At 38.8% G+C, this 18339-nt stretch overlaps 2 protein-coding genes across 4 annotated transcripts in view; both read left to right on the forward strand.

Moving 5' to 3' along the window:
* The window catches only part of peli3 (pellino E3 ubiquitin protein ligase family member 3), an 81733-nt gene that overhangs the window by 12147 nt on the left and 51247 nt on the right, over positions 1-18339 (forward strand). The gene's annotated exons all lie outside the window — the stretch shown is intronic.
* Positions 1530-3780, forward strand: LOC130552148 (uncharacterized). The gene is made up of 2 exons (XM_057330340.1): positions 1530-1677; positions 1948-3780. Exon 2 carries the CDS (start codon positions 2718-2720, stop codon positions 3552-3554), a length of 837 nt encoding a protein of 278 aa, XP_057186323.1. The 5' UTR covers positions 1530-1677; positions 1948-2717; the 3' UTR covers positions 3555-3780.

Raw genomic sequence — 18339 nt, forward strand, 5'->3', positions numbered from 1 at the left:
TCGCTTGGTATCACTCATTTCTGATTTAGCTGCTTGTCACAGGACTTACACGCGCTCCGAGCGAGCCTCGAACCGACAATCGTCCAGACCAGCTTAGAAGACGGACACGCTACCAAGGAGGCTACGCTCCGCTATGATCTTTATAGGCATTTTGAAGTAGTTGGTGCAAACTGGCCACTCCTGCGTGATCAATGTGGTGGTTTTCACTGACGCACATTTTAGTGTAAAATGATCTCTCATGGTAATCTTTGTAAATTAGCTTAAAATAAAAAACAATTGTACACTTTGAAAACGAATATTACATTTAAGGTTCTGCCCGCATTGGCTTTAAATGCGCTGTTGCGCGTTCAAATCAAAATGTTTACTGTTTTGTTTTACTTGGTGATATGCAGGGCCACATGGAATCCATGCCCGCAGCTATCCGCGGAATGGATTTTAGTTCCCGTCATAGTTGTATTTCACTTTATGCGGTGCAAAGCGATGACAACATGATATCAAAGTATCACGTGTTTGATCTTGCAGTGACATGATGTCACACACTATCGGTCTGCACTGCACACGGCTCGCGCGCACCCAATTGAGACTAAAGGCTGTATTGATTGCTGTTGCGGTTTTTTATTGAAACGGAAGAATTTTGTATTTGAAATGAGTAAAATAAAATTCACAGTGGAAGAGTTAAGAAAACGTCATCTGTCAGCAAAAATTACAGCACGAGACAGAGCGAAAGAATTAGGGAATGACTTTTATGAGGATGGGGAGTGATGTTCTGTAAAGTCTGTCATGCACTCTGTCAGGGTTTTTCCTGGCTCAAAATGAGGTGGAGGTGGTGCCATCCTGATCTTTTACACACACACATAGGCCTACCGTACCTTTACGTGGCTTAACCAAAGTGACTTTGAGTTTGACATATTAAAAGTTCAAATAAAATTAGATAAAAATGACAATTATTAAGTTGTATAAAACATTACTTTTATTCAACCAAACAGAAATGTTTTTTTAATCAAATAAAGCTTTTTTTTTATCATTTTCAACTAACTTTTCAGCCCACAATAGCCAACTGAATTAACCAGTCTGTCTAAATGAGCAAAGCTCATTCACATCTTGCATTCTCTGTGGTTCACTTTAAATGATTCAAGGATCTCTTATATTCGCTAGAGACTGAAAAGTTCAATAGTTTAAATGAATCGGTTCAAATGAGTCTGTTCTGAACGCAATGTGCGTTCATACTGGCGAGCTCGCTGTGTACAGTATACGCTGATTCAACGATCCAACTGCACGGCTAAAAACATTAGAATGATGTACGTCATGTTAATTTAAGAAATATCAAGAAATTAAACGTACTTGGATGCAAAACAAACAGCCGTGAAACACAGGCTGGCTCTTGTTCAGCAACTCTTTTTATCGCCTCAGTGTGCTGATAACGAAACAGCGCCTCCACTGTGGCGTAATGTCGCGACTGCAGTTACAAATGACTGTGTTAAATGCACGCAGCATTTCTTGTGAAGACTCACAACATAATTTTGGCGAGAGACTGAGGTGGCACGACATTTGATGGAGGCGGCCGCCTTCAATTTCTCTATGCAGGAAAAACCCTGTCTGTTGGTTACCTGAGAAGACAGACAGCACTAGATCATCTCAGATCCGTTTGCCACAAAAATTGAAAGGCGAGTGCTCCAGGTAAGTTTTTTATTTTAAGTAATATTTTTATTTTGAGGTAAAAAAGAGAGAAGTGTCATTTTCTTAACGGCTTAAGTTGCCAGACAGCATTTTTGATCATTTTCACAAAACTGTGATGTCCCCCGGAATATTTTCTTCTATGAGTATACATAAAATATATATGAGAATTGAGAGAATGTGAGAGAACAAAGCCTCTGCTTTTAAAGAAATTATTGATATATTTGTCATTCATTCTTTAATTGAACTCTAATTAAAATACTTTTTCCCCAGCATCAATTAGAGCACAGACTCTGTCCTCCTGTATGTCAAAGACGCCGTTGACAGCAGAAAGAAAGCAATTCATCTTTGATTTTCTGAAGACCCTCATTGAAGCGGACATCCCTCTTGAAAAAACTTCTAAATTCTCGTCATTTTTTCAAAGGATTGCAAACAGGGAGGGGCAATTCCAGGTCCATCTCATTTACGCTCTGACTATCTTCCACAATTATTTCCTCAGTATTTGGAGAACATCAAGCAGGCTGTACATGGAAGCCCTGTGTATGTAATTGCAGATGAAACAACAGATGCTTGTGGCTGTTGTGTCCTCGCTATTCTCCTCCAGCCAGTGGGCAAACGACCTCTTGCAGCAGATATAGTTTTTTTTAGATAAGGTTAATTTCAGCACCGTTTCGCAGGCTGTCATCTCCTGTCTTAACTCCAACAACATCAGCTTTAATGATGTATGTGCTTTTGTCACAGATTCTGCAAGTTACATGAAAAAAGCTTTTTACACAATTCTCTGTGGACTCTTTCCCAATGCCAAACACATGACTTGTCTGGCACACCTGCTGCAGTTAGTTTTAGAAGTGTTTCCAGACACCTTTGGAGAACTCAATCGGATGTGTGGTTTGGTGAAACGAGTTTTCTGCCAGGCACCCAGATGTCGTCTTGAATAGAGGGACTTCATGATGCAGCAGGGCCTGTCTCCTCTCATGCCAGTGTTTGCTGTCCAGACTAGATGGGGATCCTAGATAAAAGCGATTCAATACCTGGCCGAAAACATGGATACCTTGCATGACTTCATAGCAACACTGCCACTGTCCTCCAAAGCTGTGCGGGACCTTAAAGATCTGTTGGAGGAGAGCAGAAAGCTTCTGAAAGTCCAGGCCACCTTCATTGTTGAGCACAGCTCTGATATACTTGCCACCTTCACCAAACTGGAAGAAACCTCCAGACCCGTGGCTGCTACCATCTATAGTCAGCTGGAGTACCTCAGCATGCTATTTGAGTATGGGTCCACCGCAGAGGCTGAGGACTGGCGTCCTCGCACTAGAGATCAACTGAAGGAGTTAAATGACGAAGAGTGGCACACTTGTTCACAGCTGTTTAAGGAAGCAATGGCAGAATGTTCCATAAAGTTACAGGCTGTGATGGACAGACATCCTTGCATTGAACTACTCAAAGCCCTCCCAATCTTTGATCCAGCCAAGGTCTCTGGTTTCAAATCTGAAATTAAAGATTATAGCGAAATTGTTCCTGCTTTGAGCAAAGTGTCTGCAGAAGAGTGGCATTGTTACATTTATATGGACAAAAGTGATGCAGGAGAAGTTAGCGCAGTAGAGTGGTGGGCTGCTAGGGAAGACAGAATGCCAGCACTTGCCTCACTGGCTGCAATGTACCTTCATCTCCCTACTACTTCAGTTGATGTTGAGAGACTTTTTTCTCTCTGTTCTTCACTTCTAACACAGCACAGATGCAGTCTAACTGAGGACAATATTAAAATGATGCTGATTGCCAAGTTCAACACCAGGGATCATAAATCAGCTCCAAACCCCATAATTGTTTCTGCTGGGTCACTTGTTTTCTTATGTTTATCAGACTGTTCTGTAATTAACTGATTGTCACACCAGCCAGTACTTATTTATTGTCTTAAATATGTAATTGTTATTTATAATTGTACAATAGATTTTATATCAATACGGAGTATTTTCTGCGTCTTTTTGTGATATGTAATGTACCTTTATCTCTGTATTACTTCAGTAGATGTTGAGAGAGTTTTTTTCCTCTATGATTCTGATTGCAAAGTTGAACACTAGAGATTATGAATGATAATAAATGATTATAAATGCAAACACCAGAATTGTTTTCTGTTAAATTACTTGTTTTCTTGTGTTTCTATCAGACTATTTTGTAATTAACTGTAGTTAAAAAAAATAACATATATTTTCTGCATCCTTTTTGTGATGTACTATAAAAGAGACATGGCTTTGTTTTGAAAACTGGTTATTCCAATTACATTTGTATTGTAAACCTCAAATAAAAGTTAGGAAATTATTATTTTTTATTTTACTTGTAATTTTTTCAAGGCCCATTCCCTCAGATCTTTTTAACACATTAAAAATCTATTCCGCATAATTCCGCAGATTTTTCAAAAAATTCTGTGCGGAATTAACAAAAAAAGTCTGCAGATTCCGTCTGGCTCTGGTGATATGTTAAATGAAGACTGTTTAATGTTATTATGAAATTTTATATTGAACTTCATTGCGTTTGCGCTGTGGTGGAAATGAGATTATCCTTAAATAAAGATACGTTTATTATAAAAGCTTACCCGCAAATAGGGACATATTAAACTGTGGTTATGGAACTTTTTAAAAACAATCAAACGGTTCAACAGTTTGCTCGTATAAGGACAGAAAAGACAGTGCATGGTTATTTTTTTATTATAATAATGTGTTCTTATAACTATCAGGCATATGCAGTCACTTTAGACTGGCAGAAAAAAATTATCCTCATATGAACCTCTGTGATCATAACACGTTTGTTCTAATGATTTTTGTTCTAATGATTTAATGATTACTGTACTATGTCCTGCATTTGGTTCAATTCTCCGCCTATATCGCTTTTTTATATTATAAATGTGAATAACTCTTGTTTTCATCTTTAATGTGTTGCCTCCTGTCATGTTATAATGAATTTATCACATTGAATTTCACTGTTTCACAGTACATGTGGTTAAGCACTGAAGGTGCAAACTCTCCCTTTGCGCCTCCTGGCGGAAATTTTGCAAACTAGTTTCACATGTAAATGCTTTTTAACTGCCGCCCTTCCCCAACGGCAGCATTCAACGTGGCGGTAGAGAGCATTCTGGTTGACTACCTACTGTAGTGAGGATGGAAACAGGCGCAACCTAGTATGTTTGCATCCCCAAGCAGTAAAGACAGAGACGGAGAAGGAAACGGTCACATACTGTGTAAGGCACAGGATCATGCGAGTCATAACCTGGACAGTGACAGCGAACATGAAGTCATATAAAGCACAGGCTCGTGCGAGTGATAGGTAGGGGGAGGACCGCCCCCTTCACTGCCTATACGACCTAGCTGACACACACAGCATTAGTCAAACAGCTAGTACGTTGCTGCAGAGCACTGCACAAGCCTCCCAAATCACTGCCTGCAAGTTACATAAGCAAGCTGCTAATAGTCGGCGTTGCGTGAAGCGGACAGACAAACCCGCAAGCTCAAAACATATACGGTGCATGCCGAGCGATGGCCTTGTCGGAAGCCATCGCTCGGCATGCACCGTATATATTTTGAGCGAAATGCAGAGAGTATACCATTTGCACACGGAATGGCATTTAGAGTGATGGGCACATAATGTGGTCTACGTGTGACATACTATCACCGAGCCCACACTCAACATCATGCACGGAGAGCGTTGTAAATCCCCGATGCGCAAAACAGTAAGGGTAATTACATGGAAGCTTCCTTTAACAGATCGCATGCAGCGGATCGACCAGAGGTATAGCCAGTACTCTCAAAGCAAAATCTCAGGCCGGAGCAGAGTACAGAGGGCAAAGGGTCTCAGCCATTCTGTTACACTCACAGATCTGAATGAAATGCATAAAAAGCAGCGATAGCCGCGACAACAGCCATAGTAAAAACAATATTCTGTAGCACTCTCGCCACCGCAGTCAGGGCTAGAATGTCCGACACGGGACAGTGCTCCGGGTCGTAGCCATTCATAATGCACCATACACACACTATTAAATTAAGAGCATGAAAACACCTCCTAGAGGGGCTCAACACTCCATATAGTGTCATCGTTCCCGCACACTACCCACATATGCCGGTGTGTAGCTCGGAGTTGGGGTGTTCATTCGAGTCTGTTGACCCAATAGGAACGGCTAAAGAGAAGCGGTGAACTTTATCAGATATGGGGAACCATTATTGTATAAACGGGAAACAGCTAGCTGGCACTCGTCTTAAGTACTATGAGCACATCCCCTACAGGTGGCGCTAGCGGCGGCGGGATACTGCCTAACGTCATGTTTGCGTTTGGTCTAGTTTTGGCACTTGAAATCTGTTTCGCTTCTACTCTCTGATCACGTTATATGGTTTTTAACACAACTGAATGTTATTTTGACAGATTATCATCTGTTCTGTTGTCAGACATAAAACGAGTATAAAATAATGACTAAACCCGACCCAATAAAAAGTTACTTTAACTGCTGCTAAAATCCTGATTTATAAATGTGACATCGTCTGACAAAATCACCATACATTTACATTGAAGAGAGGCTATTCTTTATGGCTGTCGCTCTGTTATGAGCGCTTTTTTATTTTAAATGCGAGTGATAGTTTTATTGTTGATCGTGTATAGCGTAGACAATTCGGCGCAAATTCAGAAATATGAGAAAATACATTTTGGTGTTACACAGAGTTAAAACTACAGCATGCGCACCCCGCACCATAGGGAGGGCGAGAGCTCTCACACAGACTCACACCAAGCGGCAATTTCTGCTAACCTTTCATTAAGTCATGATAAATGTTAATAACATCAATGATTGTGACTGTTGAACGCATATTGAAAACACCGCCACCTTTTAATTCGTTCACTTTCATGTGAGAGAGGCGCTGTCAAGACGCTGCATGCAATGTGAGAGAGAGTGAGAGGCGCCTAGTAGTGTTGTCAAAAATATCGATATTTCGATAAGTATCGATACTGAAGAATCTGAAACGGTTCCAATACCCATGTCCCACGTATCGATATCAGCTGCGCGTTCCCGCTCTCTTTCTCTTTTCCGACAGTGAGTTAACACACACTGCATGTGAACGCATAACAACAGAGCCCGGCCTCCTCTCACAGACTTGACTCGTTTGCGGCAGTTAAATAGTGTTAATGTTAGAAAAGATGGCCAGTCTCAGTAACACATCTGGCGTGGTGCACGCTCGTTACGCTTCCCGTGTTTACCATAGCGATCCATGTATGTGCGCTGATCAATAATTTTATCCACTCATTTCATTCGCCCTGGTTATATGTTGTTTATGTTAGTACACAGTCCGCAAGAGTTCTCATGTTTAATGCACGCGTTTCTGTCTTTATGTGCGCTCATCAATGATTTCATCCACTCGTCTCGTTCGCTCTGGTTAATTTGATGTTTGAAATAATGCTGGTGCGAGTAAAGTCTCCGCAACAGTTCTCGCGTGTGATACACGATTGCACTCCAGTGTTTACCATAGCGCTCTATGTATGTGCGCTGTTCAATGATTTCATCCACTCGTCTCTTTCGCTCCTGTTAAAAGTTGTTAATGTTAGAAATATGCGGAGTCTCTGCAACAGTTCTTGCGTTTAAGTTTGCGTTTCTGTCTATATGTGCGCTGATCAATGATTACAGTATGGGCCTATGTGAATAAAAGCCAATTTAGCCAAATAAAAATGTAGGCTATTAACTAACATTAACGAACAATGAATGAGCAATAGGCTACATTTGTTGAAGGATTTATTAATCTCTTTTAAATGTTAGTTAAAAAATACAACTATTTATGTAAGCTCCCCTGTTGAAAAATCCAGTATATGCTGGGTAAGGTTTTGATCGATGCTGGTTTGATCTTAAACCAGCTAAGAACCATCTTAAATCAGCATATGAACAGTTTAAACCAGCACAAACCAGCAAACCAGCATCAATACATACCAAACCAGCATAGGCTGGTTTTTTCAACAGGGTCTGGTCCATTAATACTGACAAATACAACTTTGATTTTAAATAGTAAATGTATTCGTAAAATTAACATTAGATTAACAATTAATAAATAATGTAAAAATTAGGGCTGTCAACGTTAACGCATTAACGCATGCGATTAATTTTTTCAAATTAACGCGTGAGAAAATATTTATCGCAATTAACGCAGCATCCGTTTGTTTTGACATCCTTTGTCTAGCGTTACATTATGTAATCACGCTCTTATTCGTGTACAGGCTTTTAAACCACTTAAGCGTGATTTTAAACAGTTGCTTTGACGCGTTCAATGAAGATAGACAGCTTCTAAACTGTGGGACGCGGCAAAACGCAACGAGAGGTCCAGTCTGGTGTGTACAGTAACGGCTGCGTCGGTGAATCTCTGTCAGACAGCGCATCCGTGTTAAGTTCTCTTTCGTGCTTGAATAGATAAAACCACACAAGATTATGTCAGAAAGCCCGTTTTGTCTAGCATTTTCTTAAGCACAGACTTCAAAGTGTAAAATAAAATCTTAAATGAATGCAAAGAGTTGTGAAAATGGGAGTGCGGTGACGGTCAGATCTGCGTACTGAGACAGCTCTTAAAGGGGCCGCGTTCTTAAACGTGCTGCTGTGACTCCTGTCACTAATGTTAATCAAAGAACAAAATAAAAGAAGAAATCAATGTGATTTTATAGCTTTAATGAGAATTCTTCTGCATTTAATTTATAATTTAGCATTAAAGACTGTAAAGTGTCCTTCAATTTCCTACATGAGCTCTCAATTATACTGTTGAATGGCTATAATTAATGTTAAAATAATCAATTTAATAGAGACATCAGTTACAATACTAATATCAAAATGTTAGCTTTCATAAAATGATGCTGTTAAAGAAATATGTTGTTTCTACATCAATTTGAAGATTAAATGTGAAATTATTAAAATGTAAAAGTATATTTTAAAATATAATTGTTGTGTGCGATTAATCGTGATTAATCACAGAAAAAATGTGTGATTAATCCGATTAATTTTTTTAATCGATTGACAGCACTAGTAAAAATATATACCTCATTGTCTAGTCTTGTTCAATTTAACTTCAAATAAAATTTAAAAAGGCCTATATTGCTATTGCTTATTAGGGCCTTATTGCTATGGCAGTTTATTCCCCGTGGTATCGAAAATGGTATCGAATATCAATATTTTTTTAGGTATTGAATCGAAGTTAGAAATTCCAGTATCGTGACAACACTAGTGCCTAGCGCTCGTAACTAGGATCAATTGAGCTGTTTTAAATACTAAAATAAAAATGTAAATGGGAATCATGAAAAAGTCTGTTCATTATCCAGTGTTGATAGTGTGGAAGGCCGCAACGAACAGATCAATATGGGAAACAGCCAACACAATAATATGTTGTTATGAGAAGTGCATATTATTTCCCAACCCACACCCGAACCGCAAATGACACGTGAATAATTATTCCACCCGTTAAATAAAATATTAGTGGTTCACCCGCCCGCATGGAAGACTCTGGCTCACAATCAGATATAAATCTTAGGGCACCATGATCAATAGCATCCAAAGAAGAGAGAAGAGAATATGGAGCAAACTGGTACACTACATCACCATAGTTGAGCACAGACAAAAAGTAGCAGAGACTAATTTCTTTCTTATATTAAAAGATTAACAAAACTTGTTTCTGAAGTAAAAACCATTTTTCTTTTTTTATTTTAGTTGAGTAACGTGAGAACGAAAAGATAAGTGTGTCATCAATAATGATGCCATGGTATTTATACTTCTTTATTAATTCGATCACATTACAGGCCCGTAGCCAGGGGGGAGTTCGGGTGGTTCGAACGACCCACCCCTCACTGTCAAAGGTCCAGAATTGAAGTCTGTTTTTTTGTGAATTTTTGTAATGAAAATGTGTCCTTTTAAATAACTGCCAATAATTAGGATCATGGGCGTTGGAAGCACAAAAAATATGAGTGCAAAAATGACATTACCTTATCAGCAGCTTCAGTAGCGCAGTGAGTTAAGACGTATGACAAAAATAGTAGTTTTGATCAGGTTCGAATCCACCTTTTGCCAAACTAACTTCTACATTTTTGCATTTTTTTTTTCAACAATGTACGGGAACATTTTCATTTTTATTTTGGGCATGTTTTTCGACGCATGATCTCACAGCATGCCATTGTCAACTTTAGTCATATAAAATAATTTCCCAAAAACAAAATTGTTGACAGTGAAAATGCCGGGTGGCTAGTGTAACAGAGACCAGTGAGAGAGAGCTGTGCAAGTAAATTGTAAAATAGAATTGCACTATCGACAGACGCTTAGCCTCCTTGTTAGAACGCTCGTCTCCCATACGGGACAGACGCTGGTTCGAGACCCACTCAAACCAATTAGTCATTTTGGAAAACCACTAGCCACAGTATCACACAGCCCTGTTTGTAACATAATAATAAGTTTATAATTTGTTAACTTTATTATTCATTATATTTATTAAAGTTGAATGCTTTGTAGCATTTATTGGTAATATTAGGTATAATTATTGACACCCCACCACAGACCTCACTAATTTTCAAACCCTGGCCATGGCCATGAAAGGGCTAACCCTAGGTAACACTGGAGTCATGAAGATTCATGTGTTAAAACTGTTAAAACGAATGGACCCTTAATAAAGAACAAGGAGTTCTTCTGAGTATTTGTAATGAGCAGCTGGATTCATAGTGGTCCTCCGATTACACATTTTACCGTTTGTATTGAGAATGGGACATTCACATAAACAGTGTTAAGCCCATTGCACATTGAGTCCGAAATTTGCATCCGAAATTTCCGCACGTTAAAAAATAAATACGACCTCATGTTGTGTCAATCACATTTACACACTGCCTCCGATATTTTCGTCCATCATAAAAAAAATTCGGACCGGGTTCGATTTTCTGCGTTTTTCGCATCCGTCAAGCATTTTGAGTGGCCTTTTTTAACAATTCAGAGACACCGTACAAACGAGAGCCTAATACGAAAAAAACGCATACGAAAATTTCGGACTGTATGTGCAAAGACCTTTAGAGTTAGAGCATACAAGTATTTGAACCTCAAAATTAATTAATAACAAAAAAGATCCACGCCTTCCGCAAGGCTGGCTACGGCCCTGCATCACCATGTAAAGTCTGCAAAGAGGTAAAATCATTTGAAATAGCTAATGATCTGATGAAAAGTAGATGGCCAAATAGGCTACTTGAGTAAGCCTCATAAGTCATAGAACCCACTTCATCTGTGTCCTAATATAGATGGATGTGCATGCTGGGAGTGAGTGAGAACGCTGCTGTTTTCTATTTTTACACTTCTACACTTTCTAATATGACATGTTGTGCAGAGTTAAACAGGGAATTGTGGGAAAGTCCTTTACAGTTTTTCACAGTATATGTGAAGGTTATTTACAGTTTAATTCTACAGCGATGTCACTGTAAAGAAATAGTGAACTGCACGGCAGCACAGGGTGCCAAACATTGACCATCAACAGAAATAACGTCTGTACACTGTGAACTGAAGTGATGTGATCTGTACAAACTGACTGTGAAATTAACAGAGAAATTCTGTAGTTATGACAGAAGTGTTCTGGCAACCAGCCTTTTCTGTAAGAAATCGCCATTAAACTACTCTACAAACACCATCACCACCTTCACTTTATTTCTGTTGTGCGTTTACAAAAGATCTTATTGACAATTAACACAAGTTTAGACGTTGACGGTTGTTGTTTAGTCACCATTATGTTGATCAGTGTTTGCTTTAGTTGGGCTCTTGACCCTTTGCTTTTACCTTCAGGTTTTCTTTAGCTTTTATGGCTGAAAAAAGCTGAGAAAATGATTTCATGTTATTTCTGATGGTGAGAGTCGTCATCTACTGGCCTGTCTCCATTCATGTATTCACTGGTTATAAGTGCTTTTGTGATGCTCACAGACATTACAGTGTTAAGTGATATTATGAAGGACTTTTAAACACATCATGCACATTAAAAATGTCAAAACCATGAGAGATACGCAGACATCGAGATTCAGCCTGTTCATCTCAACAATGGTGATAACTAACAAACTATTCAGATAAACGCAATGCATTCTGGGTACCATCATAGTTCAAAACTCATCCATGATTCCCAGCATGCATTGCAACATGAAGCTTTTCATTTAATATCACCACTGTTGAGATTCATACATAGATTATTAATGTCTATGTGTGAAAAACCATCTCCTGTATTTTAATGTAAATTATGTTTTCAAAATCTGTTCATATAATATTATCACAAGAAATCTGTGCTTTCAGTCAAAGCTCATTCACACATATATAACAAAAACCCAACAAAAATATGAATCACATAAAACCAACACTCAACTAGATGACGATTAACGTCATCATCAACCAGACAAACAAATCTGTTCACTTTTTCTTTTGGGTGTTCTTCATTCCCCAGCCCAAAGAGAAAGCACAGTATATTAGATCAAGGGCGAAGAGCCCAACTAAAGTAAACACTGATCACATTAATGGTGACTTTAAATAACAATGAAACATCAAGTCATTCATGTTCTGCAGCATGTTGATTTGTGAAAGTCCCTGTGAAGCAGAATTGGTGATTGTCTTCAGTTTTCTGACATATTTCACAATGAAACTTAATATTGAATGAGGAAGAATAGTGGGTGTGGTTCATGTTTTCTACTGTGATTGATTGGATGAATAAAAACAACATGTTCTGCTCAAGCCGTCAAACTCACTTCATCAGAGAAAGATCACCACTAGAGGACAGAAGTGCATTTTCAGATTTCATGATAATTACTTTTGTTTTTGTCAGTAACATGGAAAAATGTCAATTTGGTGTAAATGTATGGCGTTTTATGGAATTTTACTATTTTAATAGTAAATAGAGAATAATAGAGAAATTGTTACTCAAGTAAAAGTAAAGGTCACTATTTTAAAAATTACTTAAGTAAAAGTAAAAAAGTATGCAATGAAAAAACTACTGAAGTAGCTAGTTACTTAGTTACTTTGTATCTGATTATATAGGCCTACTACATAAAATTTATATTAACGCCAATATTTTAATATTACATTTTAATCAATATTTTTAATTATCATAAGCAAATATCTTTGCAATGTACTAGAGAGACTAAAGAATAGACAAACACAGAAGAGACAAGCATTTCTGTAAATTTCATCTAGTCCTGATGTCAATGTAGTTTACACAACTTATTTAGAATAATAGACCATGTCAAACTAAAGCATTAACTAAACTCAGAGCATTTCCTAAGATGATCTAGAACATCTGCAGTGCTCTCTTAAATGAAATACACATTTTTGAACAAGCTCATGTTTCCTCGTGTTGTGTCACGTGTGTTAAGTCTTCCTTTAAGACGTAATGTTGGTGGTTAATGTGAGCAAGTTTTAACGCGTGTGGTAAAAGAAAGGGTCCATAAACTTGAGAATAAAAGCAGAGAATTCCTTTATTTAAGTTACCCGTTTACACGGTCAAAAACTGTAAGCTTCCTCCACCAACCTCACACCTGAGGCCAATGATTGTTTGGCCTTCATATACAGGTCACCCCACGCCACCTAGTGGTAAGTAGAAAAATGGCTCCTACACACCGGCCCCTTAATTGATTATGCCATAAGAACATAACAATTATAAAAAACAAAGGAGCCATTATAATGGAAATGTACAAACATTTGTTTCAACTTTATGACATATCTTTAAATAAACACCAGTGCATATTAATCATAAGGTTCCAGTAAAAAACAAAGTTTTCTCACAGGCCTTACCAAAACACTACTCTTAGTTTTGATTTTTACCGTACGAACAAGGCCTTTATCGTCTGGAAAAGTCTCCAGTACTTGACCAAGTGACCAAGAACCACGAGGGGCAGTTTGGTCGAGTACTAGCACAATATCCCCAGGCTTCAAACTTGTACTTTCTTCCATCCACTTTGACGTCTTTGCAGGAGAGGTAGATACTCTCGAATCCATCTTCTCCAGAAAAGATCAGTTATGTATTGTACTTGTTTCCATCTCCTTTTCACATATATATCCTTCTTTTCAAAAAGACCAGGTGGTAGGGCAGGTTTGCCCTTCATGAGAAGAAGATGATTTGGAGTAAGGGCTTCCAGATCATTGAGATCCTCAGATAACCTTGTAATTGGACGATCATTTAATATAGATTCCACTTCACACAGGACAGTATGTAACGATTCATCATCCAATGTCTGCTGGTGAAGAACAGAACAAAGAATATTTCTGATCATGCGAATAATGCGCTCCCATGCACCTCCATAATGGGAGGCTGACGGTGGGTTAAAACTCCATTGAACTCCCATTTGAAGTAATTCCCTGTCAATCTGATGATTATTCCATGCGTAAAGAGACTCCTTCAGTTCTCTGTTAGCACCAATGAAATTAGTCCCATTGTCTGATCTGATGTGTACTACTTGACCTCTTGGAGAAATAAACCTCCGTAAAGCATTTATACATCCATCAGTATCTAATGAGTAAGCAACTTCTAAGTGCGCAGCTCTACTTGACATACAAGTAAAGATTACTCCGTAGCGTTTTACAGTAGTACGTCCTCTTTTAACATCAATAGGGCCAAAGTAATCCACTCCAACATTTGTAAAGGGTGGATGATCAGGCATTATTCGTTCAGGAGGAAGATCTGACATCTTTTGTTCCCCTGCCTTTCCTCTATAACGCTTGCACAGAACACATCTGGAAATAACCTTTCTTGCCGCAGCATTTGCATTCACAATCCAGTATTTTTGTCTTAATTTAGACAGCATGTGATTTCTACCACAATGACCTAATTGCTCATGAATATGACGAAGTAGAACATGTGAAATGTGCTGATCCTTTTGTAATATGATGGGGTGTTTAGTTTCATCAGGTAAAGCTGCCTTTCTGAGTCGTCCTCCAACCCGTTTGACTTCATTATCTCATACAGGGTCTAATTTGTATAGACTGCTTGTCCTTTTGCCTCTACAGGAACCGTGGCTTAATGATTTGATCTCCTCTTGGAAATGCTGTTGTTGACTAAAGCGAACAATGGCCATTTCCGCTTCGGAAAGATATTCTAATGACAAAGACTGTGCACCTAAGTTCAATTTGAACGACTTCATTTTTTCCTCGATATTAGATTTGGTACCAGGGAAATTTGTATCCAATACCAGTAACTCTTTCCTTTGGAAACATAACTTTCTCAATAACCCTTTCAATTTGAGCATCCAAGCAACTGCTACTTTAAGCCTACTCCAATCCGAAAAATAGGTAATAATCTGATTAGTAGCAACTTGCATTTCCTGCAGAGTGGCAGCATTTACCCTAAAATCTCTTTTGACCTCTGGGTCATTGTCCTGAATTATGCCGCTCTCTGTTGGAGATGCTTGATAGTCTTCTGCTTTCCATAGGAAGCTGGGACCTTTGATCCACTTGTTGCTGCTCATAAAGGCTTTGATCTGCATACCACGAGAGGCATCATCTGCAGGATTTTCCTTTGTGGGAACATATTTCCATTGACTAAGCAGAGTTCTCTCCCTTATATAAGTCACTCTATTGGCAACAAAAGTTTGAAAGCATTTGTCTTCGTTCATAATGTACTTGATCACTGTCATGCTATCAGTCCAAAAGACTGAATTCTCCAATTTTAGTCTCAAGTCCTTTCTCAACATCTCATCCACTTTTACAGCAAGGACAGTTGCTGTTAACTCCAAACGAGGAATGGTCAAAAGTTTGAGAGGTGCTACTCTTTCTTTACCCAACAGAAATGACACATGCACTTTATTAGTTTTGTTCATCATCTTGAGATATGTAACAGTGCCATATACTCTTTCACAGGCATCTGAAAAATTATGTAAGCAGGCATATGTAATTTGTCCAAAATCTGCGGGTTTAAGACACCGGTTTACTTGAAAGTCTTTCACCTTGTTCAAATCAGAAATCCAATGAGTCCATTGATTCTGAAGTGCTGGAGGTGTGCTTTCATCCCAACTCAACTTCTGCCTACACATCTCCTGCAAGAGCAATTTGGCAGTTAGTGTAAGAGGAGCAAGAAATCCCATAGGGTCATTTACTGAACTCACAACTGACATTATTCCTCTTCTTGTACATTGTTGAGGTTTCAACCTCATTTTAAATTGAAATGTGTCAATTTCTACACACCAGTGGAGACCCAAGGTTCTTTCCACAGGAAGTTGATCCCTGTCCAAGTCCAGATGTTGTATGTCCTTATTTCTGTGTTCTTCTGGAATAGATTGCAATACTTTGCGATCATTACTAATCCATTTGGTCAGACAGAAACCACCCCTTTGACATAAATCAGAAAGATCCTTTACCATAGCGATAGCTTCTTCCTCGGAGGAGACACTCTTTAAACAGTCATCAACATAAAAGCAATCAAAGACAGTTTTAACCACTTCAGATGGAAATTGTGATTGATTATCCTCAGCAGCTCTTCTAAGAGCAAAACAAGCACAGCTTGGAGAAGACACAGCTCCAAATAGATGAGCTATCATCCTGTATGTTGTAAGTTCTTGTTTCAAGTCTCCTTCAGACCACCACAAAAATCTAAGTAAATCTACCTCTTCCTTTGCCACCTTGACTTGATAAAACATTGCTTGAATGTCAGCCATCAAGGCTATGGGCTCCTGTCTGAATCGCAACAAGACTCCTAAAAGTGAATTTGTAAGATTAGGACCCTGTAACAACTGCTTGTTGAGTGACGTTCCTTTAAATGTTGCTCCGCAATCGAATACAACTCTCAAAGTTCCCTTCTTTGAATGGAATACTCCATGATGAGGAACGTACCAGACCTTTCCATCATCGCGATTCAACTGATCCAATGGCATGATCTCTGCATAGCCTTTCTTGATAACATCACCAAGGAAATTGGTGTATTCTTCATGAAATCTTTCATTCCTTTCCAACTTCCTCTTTAAACCATTACATCGCTGCCTGGCAATGCACAAGTTATTAGGCATTTGGACATTATCCTTACGGAAGGGCAGCTTTAAACTGTAATGATCATATTGTAATTTGACAGAGTCGTTCATTATTTTGATGAACTGCCTATCCTCTATAGACATCTCCTTCTTATCGACCAGGTTCTCATTGAAGTCTTGATTATACAGACAGTGGAGCAGGTGCTCAAGTTTTCCAATCGAAATCCTATTGACTTTAACAGTGGGTGAACCAATTTCGTCCCTATGCTCGTCATCCTTTTCAGAAAGTCCATTAACTGCCCACCCCAATAGGGTTCTCACAGCATAAGGCCCATTACCATAGCTGTTTATTATTTCCCAAGGTTCCATTACTTGAGATGCATTGATTCCAATCAGTAGATCAACACTGGCTTCAATATGGGGAATGTTTACCCTGTCTAGATATGGCCACTTGGATAGCTCCTTCTGAGTTATAATATTGTCAGAATTAACAGGCATCTTCTTCTGTTTGTACACTTCAGGGAGAGGGAAGAAACTGTTGCTGCCAATACCGCTTATCTCCAAACCTGTAACAGCATTACAAGATACAGATTGTTCCTGACCCATAGTACGCAGGAAAATATTATTTTTTCTCCCTCTGATGTTCAAGTCATTCATCAGCTTCTCTGTACAAAATGTGGCTGAACTTCCTGGGTCCAGAAAGGCGTAAGTCTGAATCAATTTGTCACCTTTGACTGCTTTAACCTGTACTGGTACAATCGACAGTAAACATCTCTCGTTACCAGCCCCTGTATTGCCACAAGTTTGGGCAGAAACTGAACCTTTCTTCTTTTCGGTATCCTCCTTAGATGATTTCTCAACTGGTGCTTTATTATGAATGTGTAGAATTGTGGGGTGTACTTGCTCACAAACTTCACAGACAAGACGGTTGTCGCATTCCTTACTTACGTGTCCTGACTTCAAACAACCAAAGCAAACACCCTTTCCTTTCAAAAAGTCAATCTTTTCTCGTTGAGATTTCCTCTTCAAACTGTAACATTTTGCAAGATCATGATTTCCTTGACAGAACAAGCAACTCTTCCTTTCATTTGTCCCATATACAGAAAGATTTCCATGCTGCTGGTTCCTATTTGGAGTTGAAGAAACGACACTAGTAGTAAAACTGTTCCCTCTTGTTGACTTAGTAACAGATGTCTTGGCTACAGATTGTTGTTTATCCTGAATGCACCCAAATACAGGATCAGATGCCATCTTGGCTTGACGTTCAATAAACCCTGCGATGTCTGAAAATACTACTCTTATTTAATTCCATTATTTCACAGGCTCTTTCTCTCCAACGTTCTCTCAGCTTGAAAGGTAGCTTTGATACCACAGTTCTCATATTGCTTGGCAGATTGAGTTCTTGCATATATGAGACATCATTAATGATGTTACAACATGCACGCAAAAACAGTGAATATGCATATAAACCTTGTGCATCTTCAGTCTTTATCAAAGGCCATCCCAAAACCTTTTCCATATATGCAGTAGCTATCTTATACTCATCACCAAATTGCTCTCTCAAAATACGCTTGGCTAAAGAGTAGCCGACATCTGGAGCTAAATGCTGGCAGCTACGCACCAATTCTCTAGGTTGTCCTGTAGTGAACTGTTAAAAAAAATACAAACAGTCCTTTTTACAGGAAGTCCTGTTTTCGACCCCATGCTCAAATG

Source organism: Triplophysa rosa, linkage group LG1 (genome assembly GCF_024868665.1).
Source record: "Triplophysa rosa linkage group LG1, Trosa_1v2, whole genome shotgun sequence".
Lineage (NCBI taxonomy): Eukaryota > Metazoa > Chordata > Actinopteri > Cypriniformes > Nemacheilidae > Triplophysa > Triplophysa rosa.

What these genes read in the sequence shown, in the direction of transcription:
- LOC130552148 (XM_057330340.1), top strand. Translation starts at nt 2,718, where the DNA reads ATGGATACCTTGCATGACTTCATAGCAACACTGCCACTGTCCTCCAAA.